Below are 14,530 nucleotides of genomic sequence, written 5' to 3'. Positions count from 1 at the left end.
ATATCAATTCATTTTTAAGCAAATGCTCAACCCGGATTTTCTTTTATTACTCGGATGGATCTTCGGTAGGCACTCCGACGGCCCGACGAATCATTTACTTAAAAAGACCCTCCCTGCTGTGCGCAGACTCCTTGAATTACTTGGTCATGTAATACTTACTGAATACAAAGAAAAAAATGCATTTCGACCAGTCGTAGTTCTCAATCATTTCGTGGCACTAGGCGTGGCTGAACCATCTATGATGGGAGAAGCGAATGAACAGAGAGGAAGCTTAGATAAGAGAATACGCTCTCGCATCGGTTTTTTTGTAGAAAGCTCGACCTGCGAGACCAGACACAAGTTGTTCCCCTAGATGATTGCATGTGCCACGTTTTGGTAACGTATTCCTCGGTTTGAAATTGCAAAATAAAAGTTGAAATTGAGAACGAGGATTGTTACCTGAGGGTTAGTCCCATGTGTCATCCTTTAATGATGTTATCCCATGATTCGATATTTCAAAAATAAGTGAAATTTGAGAAAGGGATGTTGCTTGGGGTTGTATAACATGTGTTACGAGTTTGTTGATGTATTCTTCAACCTGAAATTTCAGTAGAATTTGGGAAAAGGCATCGTTTATTTAGAGTTCCATGTGCAACATTTGGTTATGATATGTCCCAACTTGAAATTTCTCAAGTACTTGTGAAAATTAAGAAAAGGCAATGCTGCCCAAGGGCGGGTCATACTTCGGTAATGCTATTATCTTGTTGCAACCTAAATAAGCGTAATAAATCAAGGGTTAGGATCAACTGATCAATGTGAGGCCAGCAGAAATGTGCAAAATTTGTATTCGCTAGTTTGATAAACGGACTTGCCCAAATGTGATAGTTAGGACAGTATCCACACTGTCACCATCTCTTTAGCATTTTCCCTTTTTTTCAATTGAAAGTTGCAATGCAGCATACAATGCGACAAGAAATAAAGAAAATTATGGATGGGTTAGATTTAAGACATAGCAGTTGCAACTCATGCGCCATGTACTACAGCTTCCTCATTCTTTTGTAGCAAAGGAATAAAGATATAGCTTCAAAGCCTAGTTCCAAGTTTATATTTTGTACCAAATAAGTGCAGTAGGCTGTAGGTAGGAAGAAGAAATACCTTTCCAAAATGCCCATTGTCATGAGAAATATCAAGTTTCCAAGGAAGAAAAGCTTAAATTGGCATTCCAAGACCTTTCAAAACACACTCAGGTGCCCAAAAATCAGGAATTAGTATATAAGATACAGCCCATGTAATTAAAGAGCGGCAACAATAGGAGAAGCAGTTATGGGTGTTACCAGAACTGCCGTGTTCCCAGTCATAGGCTGGAAACCAGCGGCAGTTTCTAGGCATTCCCATGTCAACCTTCGCTTCTCATCTGCTGCCTTTACCTGGGTTTCTTCATCCTCAAACTTGTTCTTACATGTCTGGAACAGTTCCTCATCCATCTCGGAGAACATCTTCTGAACGTTCAAGGTCAAGTTGAGCACAGCTTGATTCCAGTGGGTCCGGGCATTCTTCTCTAAAGCTGGGAAGATGAGGGGTAGAATCACTTGTCGGTTCTGTGCGATGAGGCTGACAATGTGATCGTTGTTCCACATGAAGAGAGCCCGTTCGGCAACCTGAAAGGGCAGTGATTGCAGCAAATCAGGCCACAATAACAATAAGAGAGGAATGGTTCACAACTCTCAGCCAAAGCAAAATTTGAAACTACCCAGATCTTGATCAGATAGTTGCCAAAATAATAATAGTAATTTAATCGTGCAATCAGGGTCAATTTTTGGGAATTCAGGTTGAGCTTTTACTATAAAATCAGGTCGGGTTCGGGCTAATTCCAATTCATGTTTTAGCAAAAGCTCAACCCGACCAGACCCAAGTTGCACCCCTACAAGAAATGGGTGTAGGCGATTACACGGCATCATTCTCAAATCCGTATAAACAAAATATACAGATACATGTTCGCAACTTATAAAGAGAAATCTAGTTTTTATCTAATTCTTACCTTGACATATCACACACAAGCACTAATATGCACACACATTTGATAAAGGAATTTTTTCAGAAACATCCAAGTGTTCATACTTGCACACCACAACATATATTGGTCAGTAGGTCAAAAAAAAAATTCCTGTGCCCCCAATCCTACATATCAAATGTGAAAACTTGAGAGTAGGGTCTCAATCACAGTGATTATGTTCTCTTGTGATATCTTCACCTCATGCTTCACCACCTGAAAATAGGCAATCTCAAAAGTTCAGGACTAGTTTGTGCATGCAATCTAATTGCCTAATCGGGATGTGGCTGCATAAGATTGCAACCCAAAAGTTGGTACGTTTCGCCAATTTCGGATTTCAGACATTTCAGTTTCGGTCTAGACTGAAATCCGAAATTTAAAACCTTGATCGCAACTCCAACCATGTTTCATGAATGAGGCAAACTATTCAACATAGTAGCACTTGCATCTTCTTGGGAATCCGAATCTACATAGTTGTCCGGTCTTTTGTCATAACCATCATCTTCTTAACATGATCAATCAAGTTTTCTCCTTCTTTCATCATACATGTATTGTACCTATGAAGAAGCAATTAGATATTGTTTCCAATGTGTTATCATATTTGCCTCTTGACTGCTTCTATAAACTCCGTCATTGTCTCATGATAGTCAAAGACTAATGAAATTGTTGTCCACATACATGAACTGGATACTTGTTGCAATCTCAACGCCTTCCATCCATTCCCTGTATTCCCTTTCTTTTGCAGTCGTCGGATTCCTCTGTAACTAAGGCTTTGTCTTTCGTCACATAAGTTTCACCCTCGTTAATGAGGGCGTAGTTCATTTTCAGACACCACATATAGTAGTTAGCATCATTTAGATGCTCGATTTCGGCAAATTCAAACTAGATTAATCTACTAGTCACGCTTCGAGGCAAATCTGAGAAAAATAAAACAATTTGTTCAATCTGTTAACTATGGTGATGATTAGCTCAAAATTCTAAGCCAAACGCTTTTGATTTTCCATAAACAGAGCCCGTATGTGTAAGGGTGATAAAGTTGGATAGGGGCATTTTGCCCCCTTTCACAATAATTAGGAAATTAAAGTGGGCAAAGGGCAAATTCGGTATTTTGAAAATCTGAATAAGATTTTATGAGATTTTTCACCCTGCCTCCGTCCTTGATCAACGCTTCATCACTCTCTTCCCTCTAAACCAAAGAGCCCTATCAAATCCTAACCCGTCTAGATGAGGCACTCCTTTTCCTTGTCATCTACTGCCCTTTTTTTTCCTCACAGTTCTTCAAGCATGAAGATCTTTGTATGTATGCTCGACTTTGGTGGTAATCCTGGTCCTAACTCTCAAACGTGCCTGAACTGTGTTGACCTTGACTCGGCCCAGGACGCTTGATGTGGCACAACAAGCAGACATTTAAATCCGTTGGTCGATGAGATGACTTGCTCTGGGCGAACCTTGCATCCCATGCATTCCTTATTTCTTTAGGTCTATTTTTCTCATTTCTCTTTCCATCTATCACTTCCTTTATTTTATGTTTCTATTTGTCTGATTTTCTGCAATTTTAACCATTTATCATTAGCTCATTTCAACCCTGCAAATTTCATCATTGGTTCAGAAAAGAGGCTAGCCCAAGTTTTCAAGGTAATTTTCTAAGTCAATGTGCAAGCTTTGAACATTGGCTACAAAGTATTTTTTTGGTGATGTTGAACTTCACTGTGAGCTTTTAAACATTCACTAGCTCAAAGCCTCAAGGTCATAGTGAAGTCATGTGGAAGTTTTTAAACATGACTGCAACAAGCACTTTCCGGTCATCTTGGACTTTAAGTTGAATCTTTGAACCCCAAGTTTGAGTAAACAGCCATTGTGAGGTTTTGAACATATATTTTCAGGGTGTAAAATATGTCCACGTTAAATGCTTGTCTGTATCCTGCAGCAATGCCTCATAGCACTTGTTGGCCTCTGAGAACTCAAGTGGAAAATAAAGCTTCTCAAATTATTTGGTGATAATAAAATTGAGAGCTGCTCTCTCTCTCTCTCTCTCTCTCTCTCTCTCTCTCTCTCTCTCTCTCTCTCTCTCTCTCTCTCTCTCTCTCTCTCTCTCTCTCTCTCTCCATGATTAAAGCATACTACACGGCATTTTCTAAGTTAAAAGAAACTGGAAGAGTCAACAGGATGCATCTAAATATTCCCCACCAAAAAAGCATGAACCACAAAAGGAACATGCATGTTGTTATTATTTTTAAACCTACAGTTTGCCTCACATGTATTGAAGAAAAGTATCACCAAAACTCTAATGACCAAAGGAGGAAGCAAATGCTTTTCATATCAACACATAATGGAGTAACTCTATAACTTTCAAATGTTCAAAGAAGGTACCACATGAAGGCAGTGACAGTAAAAATCAATAAAAAAAAAATGCTTCAAAACATGAAGAGAAAAGTCAAATTAAGCAGTGAAACAAAAATAATTTTATCCTTATGGTAATTCAACTCAACTAAGCCTTTGTCCCAAACTAAGGCTTTATCCTTATGGTAATTGTATGGTAATAAATAAAATACACCAGATGAGAATGACAGCCAGGGGAGCATTAACAAACACATGTTACATGATTACTGATGAGTAATGCAACAGATAACTGGGTTGCAAATATCGACTCTTTAAAATCTGCTTCATTCGTAGGGTCAACCCATGACCTTTCAGAATAAATAAATTGGTTCTTGGTTGGTATCTTCATCCCGCCCAATGAATCTCAATGAATTCTTATGCAGATAATTGGATTTAGAGATAAAAAACACCACTAAATGTCAAGGACATCAAAAATGAAAAAGTTATAATCTCGAGGAGGATGAATTATTAAAGGTGAAAATAAAATGTACAACGCTGTTACGGATTGGAAGCATGTGAAAACATCCTTCTCTTCAATGAACTTAGAAACCACACAAAAAGAACCAAAAAAATAATTTCCTTATGAATTTGAGAACCAATACAATGGTATCCATGTAAAAATATGGAAGCCAAAGGGCTGCATCTGGAAACCTTAAGGAAATTTTAACTCCACTCTAATAAACTGGAAAACTAAAACAGTCAATTGTATCAACTGGTCAGTGATAGAAAACTTAAACAGATAGGCATGCTATGCGCTTGGGTACTTCATATCACCTTCATTAGCAAAACTGTGAATGGGGACATTTTGATCAATTTGAACAAATGTAAGTTACTTTATAATGGAGATATGAATTGCAAAATACGCAAGCAAATGGCTGAAACAATTAAAATAGAACAAAACTAATGAAAATTAGGCAAAAAATTGATACCATCTTTTGAAGCTCTAACGATCAGCCAAGTTTCAAACAATGAAGCACAAAGAATACCCAAGATAATCGACTTGCAAAAGCCCAACTGATCACCAAAACATTGAAGAAACAAAATAAACCAAGAAAAACAAAAGCCAAGATAGGAATCACCTGGAAGTGTGAGCTATTAAGGCAGAAGCTGATACGCCGGAACAATGGGACCATACACTTTTGAAACTCCATGATGCTGGTTGATTCCAAAACCTCTTCCAACTCACCCAAGAACATCACCTCCTTCTGGCTATTCGTCACAGGCCAGTACTTCAACACCCTCCTAATAATTGCACTTGCCAACTTTGGTTCCTTCTCTATGAACTGTGTTATGCAAAATGATAACTGCTGCAGATAAAGACCCACAGATTTCGGCTTGTGCAAAGGAATCAAAGCCTTCCATAAAAAGATCTTGTGTTCCTCCTTTAATGGTAAAGCAAACCCACTAATTACACTCCCAAAAATCTCCAACAGCTCTGCAATTCCATTATGCCGCTCTGTTTCAAAGACAAACCTGTAAAAGATATTGCTTACCGCTTTCCGTACAAACGGCCTATGAACCATGAATTTTCCGTAAATCCTATGCAAGATTGTTTTCAAGCAATCTCTTTCTCTTGGATCATCAGAATCAAAGAGGTCTAGCAATCTCAAAATAAATGAATGATCAATATACTTTTTGGCTACCTTTGCATCAAGCGAAGAAGAAGCAATAAACCTAAGTAGTAAATCATACACAAGTTGCAAATGCGACCAAGCAGGATCAAACATTGGTTCTTCTTCTTCAGCTTCCGCACCCGAATTGGATCGATAACTCGGCGGAAAAACCCTAAACAAGTTGACGGCAGTCATTTTACAGATCGCTGCGATTACCGGTTCGGTAAATCTTGCAGACCCTGAGTTAACAAACTCGACTAGCTCTACTAGGGTTTGGCGTTTTAAATCTTTCTCTACAGAGTTAATATTCGGATCATTAAAATCGAAAACCACGCAGCAGAGATTCAACTTACTGATGAACAAGTTCTGCTTCTCTGCATTCTGAACGTCTTTGAATGGCAGAAGAGGCTCGATTCCGGCGACAAAACTCGCCGGAAAAACTGCTGAAGACATCCGTTTAACAGTGCCCGATCTGCCGGAGACGGAATTCACGCTATTTGATCTTTGGATCGAGTTTCCATTAGAGGCAGCATGATTGCCGGAATTACTAGCCGGATCGGAATTTTCGGATTTCGAAGACTTCCTAGGGAGTCTGCTGAGGATTTGCTTGAGCATGGTGGCGATTTGAATGAGAGCAAAACCCTAAATGAACATCATACCGATAAATACCGTAAATAAAAATCAGATATCCAGAAAAAAGAAGGAGAAACCCTAGATCTTGGATCTTTGGATGTTTATAGAGCTATAAGGGTAAATGCCTAGATCCAGCTTCAAGAAAATGGAAGATTGAGCCAGAAACCCTAGATCTTGGTCACGATCGAGCGAGAAACCCTAGATCTTGGTGAGGAAGATGAAACTGAGCCAGAAAACCCTAGATCTCGAGCAAAGAGACAAATTCGTATGAAAAACGAAACCCTAGGTCTCTGTTGCAGAGAGAGAGAGAGAGAGAGAGATCTAGAGTTATTCAAGGAAGATTTTGAAATTTAGAAGATAAATTTTTTTGGTAAATGCTAGATCGAAGGGGATAAGATCCAGGTAGAAGATTTGAAGGGTTTTGAGGAAGTACTCTTGTAGCAGAGAGCCATGACAGATGATGGGTTTCTCGAACAAAGAAAAATGGCATTTTCTCAGGAAAAATGGAGGGCAATGGGAAAAAGGTAAAAGGAAAATCAAATGAAGACACGCTCTTGTCACGGTTTCCAAGACAGCTATCCTAATTTGGCCATGTGTACCTAAATAAGGATAAGTAGGGAAATGACATCTTCAAGGACGTAGAGGTACTTTTGTCATTTTGAAGGGTGAAAGCACCCTGACAGAGGGGTTGGTTGGTGACAAAGCCAAAAAAAAAAAAAAAAGAGTTAAAAAAGAGAAATTATTGGTCTTCAAATGATCTGGACCGTTGGATCTGAAAATCAAGCTTTTCAGTGCTAGTTAACATAAGTGGCCTGTTAACAGAATAGACAAAAATGGAAAAGCAAAAGAAAAGGTAGGGAGTTGGTGAATTTTGATCTGAACCGTTGGATGAGAGTGACCGTGAGTGAGATCTATTTTTTTGGTTTCTTACCCACGATTTTGCAGGGAGTAGAGTAGTGGGGTACGATGGTTGTGTCGGGTCGATGCATGCATGTCTCTACGGCGCATTTTAGTCGTAGGAGTAACATTGCAGGTGAAGGGATTAGAGACGCGCTCCTTCTTCGCAAACATTGTGGAAGGTGACAAAATATGCGTGGCTTTTGGATTTAAGAGAAGGAAAATATCTAATGAGAAGGGGAATTGACATATTCGCACCTATGAGTCTATGACCATGGTTTAAAATTTCGGGTTTCGGTCAACCCCGAAACTAAAATTGGGTGAAGTCGAAACATTACAAAATTTTGACCGAAATTTTGTACGAGATAAAATATAATTATATTTGATTTCGTTAAATTTCAGTTGCGGTGAGGAACGAAACGCATTCCGAAACGGAAATTTGAAACTTTGCCGGTGACCATTGTGGTGAAATTTCAGATTTTGGTTGGGTCTGAAATCTGAAAATTTCGTACATCTATCAAATTTTGGTCTATTTGACTGAAATTGTAAAAGTTTCAGCCGAAGGAACCGAAATTTGAAAAAAAAAAAATCGGTTTAAGTCGAAATTTAAATCCATGCCTATGACTACTCTTTATACACCAAGTAGTCCTCATAACTTTGGGACAACCATAACAGTTTGATGTCCTCTCTTCCTATTGGCCATGTTTGAAATAGGGATTCGATAATCCAGGGATAGAGTAGAGCGCTAAAGCTTAAGCACCCTTTTGGCTACCATAAATTTTTTTTCCCCTGAATTATTAGCTTACGCAATGGAGAGGGAAGCTGGGGGAGAGATAGATATGACAGGGAGTGAGCAAGGAGAGCGTGAGAAGAGCCTAAAAAACCTGCAAACAAAAAACTCTGCTCAAAATATGATCGACTTTTTCTTGATTTTTCAGCCACATCTCACCCTTAGCTCACTTCTCAAACCTCCTTGTTGAAGCAAGAACGGCGCTCACCAAACTTGGCCCATTCTCCCGTTTCTCTAAAACTGTATTTCCCAACATCTGAAACAGTCAAATTCTCGGAGCAGAATGGAGTTGCTTAGAACAATTCTTCTTCTTCTTCTTCTTGAAAAATATACCATTAATGAAATTAGAGAAATAGATTATGACGATAAAGCTACTCTGATTTTTTTATTTAAAATTAATCTATTTAAATCATACTACAAGTGGAAATAAGGAGGCGGATGCACTAATCATTTTTGGAAGAAAAATCTTTTTGTTGATTCTTGAAGATGCAATTATAGAAAGGAAGAAGGTTCAGTCGTGCCACTTGGTCACTCTTGTTAAGAATCGTATCTGCTCTTTATGGTGCAACCAGAAGTTGCGAATCAACCTCTAAGATAAAATAGCCCGTAGGTTCCAATAGTCGTACACTCGCTTATTGGTCCTCTTTGATCCATTTCAAAACTGTGCTAAGACAATGAATGGACGATGGAGGAATAGAGAGCATAAATATTGAGGAGAATTTATCGTTTTGTGTGTTTAGGCATTGAAGATCTTTTTTTCTACAGAACGTGACACCCCCAGGCAAAGAGAAACCATCTTTCTCTGCAACAGTAACTACATGTGTCTGTTTGAAGAACACTACGCATAGCATAACGTTTAGAAAAAAATTGATAAAATGGGCGCTTAAATAGTCTCAGTTCAAGAATTAAAACTTTAAAACGTTATCTTTAAACCGCAATCATAGATTTTGAACCATAACCTAGTCAAAAAATCATTTAGCAGTTGAAAACTCAAACCTCTACCACCACGGTTTTAAATTTCGGGTTTCGATCGATAACGAAATTGAAATCGGTAAAAGCCGAAATGGTAGTTTATTACGGCCGAAATTTTGAAATTTCATTTATCCTAAAATTTCATCCGTAATTTAAGAGATTTCACCCAAAAATCTTGATTTATGATAATTATTTAATATTATCCCGAAATTTCAGCAGTAATTTCGGTCGAAATTTAGTTCATTTTAAATCTTCCCTCCACATTTTTGGTTAAAATTCCAACAATTACAAATGTACTTGGGGTGGGGGTATATAAGAAATTCACATTATCATTTCAAAAAAATTAAGAAATTCGCATTATAAGGTATCTAATAAATGAAGAAAAGTTTATATAAGATTCTAAATAACGTCAAGGGCCACCAAGTTCTCCGATCATAAATAGATACTAGTAAAAAACCCGATGCACGGGCCGATAAAGAACGGTACGGATCACGTGATAGGTTGATCCAAACTGTCCATGTGATGGAACACAACATAAATAGGTTGTGCCCCAAAAATCATTTACATAGGCTTATCCTAGCCCTCCAATCTATAGATGTTTTCATAATTCCTCTTATCTTAAATCGGATGGTCAAGATCACCCTATAGTTTTTTAATTAAAAAACCATAAAGGAGGGGGGTAAGATCGAAATTATACGGCTTTAATGGGTGCCTTTGTTAAAAGCATAAGGGGGGGGAAGGGGGGGGGGGGATTGAAATTATATGATTCAATGGGTGCCTTTGTTAAAAACATAAAGGAGGGGCGGGGGGGGTAGGATTGAAATTATATGAGTTGAATGGGGGCATTTGTTCAAAAAAGTCAAAAAATGTGACGTGTAATTCTCACGTGATTTTCAAAAAAATCGAAAAAACCTCCTCTTTTCATCCCAGCTTAATATAGTAGAAGATAGGAGACAAGTCATCACCTTGGCGAACAACATGAGATGCACTGAAATATAAACACTTAAAAGGCATTAGTGATAGACTAGCAAAATAAAGAGCATGATCATCAGACAATAATGCCACATGGACGGTGGAGATGTCCGGTCGAGAATCGTCTAGACCACATAATAGCATTTTAGGGAAATAAATAAATAAACATATTGTTCGGGCCAAGCTTGTTCTTACTGATTACAAAGTAAATGGGAAATATACTGAGTGGTATCTCTATAATTTCAAACCAAAACCAGACTATTAAATATGAGTTCTGAACCTTTATGTCTGAAAGGTAATGACACCCATTTTCTCTTATTCCTACACTCCCAATTGTGGTAAAACGAGCAAATCTCTGTACAAGCTTTGATTGAGTCTCCCACATCAACTTGTGCTTGTGCATCTTTGTGGTGTCCTCGGAGCTGCATTCACCATAGGGAAGATGAGTAGGTCAATACACAAATAAACATTTCTCCACTAATTACAAGGATTCTCCCCATAATAGGCAGACTAATAAAATATATCTAGCTAACCCTTTGAGGCCGTTAGGATACATGGATTTTATAATCTACGAATCTAAAACCTGGATTTTATAAGCTAGAACCTGAATTTCTTAAGCTCAAACATGGATTTCTATATTCTAAATGGCTCGTTTATGCTAAAAATATAGAACAAATAAAGGGAGTCAAGTGGGTTAAGTCGATGATTGACCCAGTCAATTTTTTATTAACTCACACGATTCAAAGGACCTTTGATTAATTTGAGAGGGCAAAACTGGACTCGAAGGAGAATGTGGCCAAGGCAAAAGGGAATGGCGAATCAAGGATTCGGCTAAGGCAAAAGGGAGAGTGGCGAGTCAAGGATTGACTCAGAGTTAAATCTTACAAACCCGAAAAAACGTTTCGTGGTAGACAAAATGATTAACCAAATACTATAGTCTAACCTTAATTAGACTATGCTTAGATGTAAGACCCACCACTTGCTAAAAGGCATACCAATGGTGGACAGAATGATTCAACAAATACTATAGTCTTACCTTAATTAGACTGTGCTTCGATGAAAGACCCACCACTTGCTAAAAGGCGTACCAAAGCACATGGTAAGCCCGTACGTAGTATGTTACACCCTCTTGTTTTGTGGATATAACTCATTTCTATTTCCTTAGGGCATGTTTGGCAATCATGAAAAAAAATCATAGAATCTTAATCTAGGTAGGTATAGAGAGAGAGAGAGAGAGAGAGAGAGAGAGAGAGCTAAAAAAAATTGGGGAAAAATATTATCGGCATGTTTGGCTACCATGATTTTTTTTTTCATGATAACTAGCCAACTAGGGTCCCGGTGAGAGAGGGGTAGGGCGGATGAAGTGGCTAAAAATCGGGAAACTATTATGATGAGAAGTGGCTAAAAATCGAGAAACCTGCAAAAATACGCAACTCAAAACAAGATTTACTTTTTCCTGATTTTTAGTCACTTCTCACCCTCAATCCCTCATCTCAATCGTGCCTCAAATCTCTCTCCTTCCCTCCTCTCTCACCACTTGGAGACACTAATTTATCATGAAAAAAGATTCCTGGCTGCCATGTTAGGGAATTTAACAGGGTATAACTCACCCCTAAAAGCTAGCTACTAGAGGGAGGGTACCCATTCCCTTATAACCCATCCCCATCCACTTCACTTTACCGATGTGGGACTATTTCCTTTTGCATAGAACTCTAACAATCTCCCCAAGAAGCAACGTGGACCATCTCGCCCCTCCATGCAGCGGCTACATGGGAACCACGAGATCCCGGCGGATTTTCTCAACATGCCAGACATGGCCTAAAAGACAAATTTCTCTATTTTCTTAGGGACTTCCAAGCACATCTCACTCCTCCCTCTCAAGTCTGTTGCTCTCTCTTTCTATCACAAATGGTCAGACAAATATTTAACGGAATATTTTTTTATGGGTTCTAAACATGCCCCTTAGTCCCTCTCATTAGCTGTTATGAAAACAATGGGTGATTGTACAGAGCAAAGCGTAAATATCAATTGCCTGATATTAAAAGGGAGATGGTATTTTCATTCGCCCCCATATAACGTGGACAGTGGGCAACTTTAACACTTTTTGAGGTCAAATCACGTTACAGGGGGGGGCGAATGCGTACTGCAGGGGGCGATTTGTTCTTCAGAGTTTACAAAAGGTGAAGGCCAAGGGGCCAGCGTAGGTAAAGACAAACAAATGGGGTGGAAATGCTGAAAAAAAAGTGGAGATATCGTTTGTTTTTATAAAAGGTAAAGGCTAAGGGGGGTGGGTAAAGACAAACAAAAGTGAGCGGAAATGCTGGAAAAGAGTTGCAAAACTACAAAAGAAAAACTCTCTCTCTATCTCTCCCTCCCCAAACAAAAGAACTTGGATTTCTTCAAACGAAAGTTAAAATACCTAATCCAATAGCCTCTGAACTTTTCATCAATCGAAGGCGCATGCATGATTCAACGAACATTCTGCGGAAAAAAAAAGAAGATTTTAGACATGGTTCTACTAAATTGGTAATTTTCCTATAAAATAAGAAAGGGAAGTTATATATTGGCCCCCTTTTTGATCGGCACAGCCCCCTCTAGTGTATTAATGACCACTCTTTTACACTGGAGTGGGCTTTGCCAAGTAAAAAAGGGGTCAATCGAATGTAAACTATTTTGAATTTACAGATTCCAGTAGAAAAAAAAAATGTCTAATCCAGAGAAAACGAAGGGTAGTTTGGTAACTGCGGAACTCACTTCCAAGGAACGTCCCCGACTAACATCCAGTCGCCATCTTTATCTTCGTACGTGGGAAGGTACTCCGTACCATTCACACGATCCACAAGCTTACTCTCGTTTACATGGTTACCTGCACAAATAGGAGGTGCAAAGACTAAATTACCCCTGCTTGGTTCCCGAACAGACGAGGGCATATTAGGCATATGAATTGTGAAGTACGAGAATACAAATACGAAAATACATACGAATGGTAAAGCAGGTGAACATGTCCTCGAGAGCGGCCAAAAGCTGGTGGTAGCCGTTATACATCCCCAAGTCTACTTTCCGTAGATACGGTGCTCCATCTACGGCTACCTTTACGTACGTACAGCTTTTTAAGGCGTTCTTCCGAATTGATTTCACAGGAGGCCATCCAACTACCTGTGCCCTGCAAAATACGTACACAAAACGTATATTTTATTAAGCATACGGAAAGACGCGTTTTTTTTTTCTTGTTTCAATTGGAGCGGGAATTAATAAATTGAGTTTTTATATTAAATTTTCAAAAAAAATCCAAACCTTCCATTTGATGGGCAACACGGTAAATAGGTCGTGCCTCAAAAATCATTTCCATAGGATGATCCTAGCCCTTCCATCTATAGAGAAACTGCATATCATGGAAACCTCTCTATAGATTGGAGGGCTGGGATTATCCTATGGAAATGATTTTTGGGGCACAACCCAACCTATTTAAGATGTTGCCCCTCAAATGGACGGTTTGGATCATCCTATGGTGTAAGCGGTACAGTACTAGAGTATACGAGTACGACCACACGATATAAATGATAAATCCCAAATAAAGGAATAAAAAAGAAATGGGAAAAGACCAAACTATCCTTGGAAATTATTCTAATTTCTTCTACACCACTTACTTTGCCGACGGGGGTTTTCCAGCACGAGAAACTTGAATTTCAGGCGAGTTTGAGGAGTGATCACTTCCAGTTGGTTTAATCCCAGAGCTTCGAGTGTTCAAATCAACGGTCTCGGAAAATCCACGTTTCCCGTTGCTTTTGCCGCATATATCTGTCTCGGCCCCACTCCTACAACCTCCCGGTATTCCTAACGTGAGCTCTGTTTCTTTGAAATTGAGATCGGAAGAATCATTCACCGGAGACATCTTTTCCGATTCCGGTGATAACGTGAAGGGTTTCTGTTTGATTCTGCTTTCTCTAGTTCTCTCGTTTCTTCCTCTAGTAAATAGAAATGTGGGTGGTGGACAAGAGACGTCGTGTTCTCTTTCTTATTTTCCTTTCTTTATTTATTATAGATGCCAGTTGTGGCCGGCAATGGGTCATCAACCGTTGCCCTGACGCCACGTGGTTACAAAAAATGGACGGTTGGGATTCGTCCATGTAGCTGACGCGGGATGACGTAAGCTTGGGTCTTTTTTGTGGTTCTCGGAGTTTAGGCGCGGCTCGGCTCGGGGAGTTTCTGAACTTAGCTGCAGCTCATAGTTCAAAGCCAACCCGC

At 39.1% G+C, this 14,530-nt stretch overlaps 2 protein-coding genes across 2 annotated transcripts; both read right to left on the bottom strand.

Annotated features, from left to right (window-relative positions):
• Positions 1–1,118: 1,118 nt before the first annotated feature.
• Positions 1,119–7,158, bottom strand: LOC143846979 (Protein phosphatase 2A regulatory B subunit family protein). Its single transcript, XM_077355618.1, has 2 exons — positions 5,488–7,158; positions 1,119–1,637 (listed from the first exon to the last, which is right to left on the bottom strand). Exons 1-2 carry the CDS (start codon positions 6,634–6,636, stop codon positions 1,272–1,274), a joined length of 1,515 nt encoding a protein of 504 aa, XP_077211733.1. The 5' UTR covers positions 6,637–7,158; the 3' UTR covers positions 1,119–1,271.
• Positions 7,159–10,394: 3,236 nt separating this feature from the next.
• On the bottom strand, positions 10,395–14,283 carry LOC143846977 (auxin-responsive protein IAA1-like). Its single transcript, XM_077355613.1, has 5 exons — positions 13,933–14,283; positions 13,267–13,448; positions 13,040–13,151; positions 12,705–12,766; positions 10,395–10,707 (listed from the first exon to the last, which is right to left on the bottom strand). The coding sequence occupies exons 1-5, from the start codon at positions 14,175–14,177 to the stop codon at positions 10,670–10,672; spliced, it is 639 nt and encodes a 212-aa protein (XP_077211728.1). The 5' UTR covers positions 14,178–14,283; the 3' UTR covers positions 10,395–10,669.
• Between the last annotated feature and the right edge of the window lie 247 nt (positions 14,284–14,530).

The sequence above is a fragment of the Tasmannia lanceolata genome, unplaced genomic scaffold (genome assembly GCF_043159265.1).
Source record: "Tasmannia lanceolata isolate RefF3 unplaced genomic scaffold, GAP_Taslan_0.1 ptg000015l, whole genome shotgun sequence".
In the NCBI taxonomy this organism is placed as follows: Eukaryota; Viridiplantae; Streptophyta; class Magnoliopsida; order Canellales; family Winteraceae; genus Tasmannia; species Tasmannia lanceolata.
This window is presented reverse-complemented; position numbering and strand designations above follow the sequence as displayed.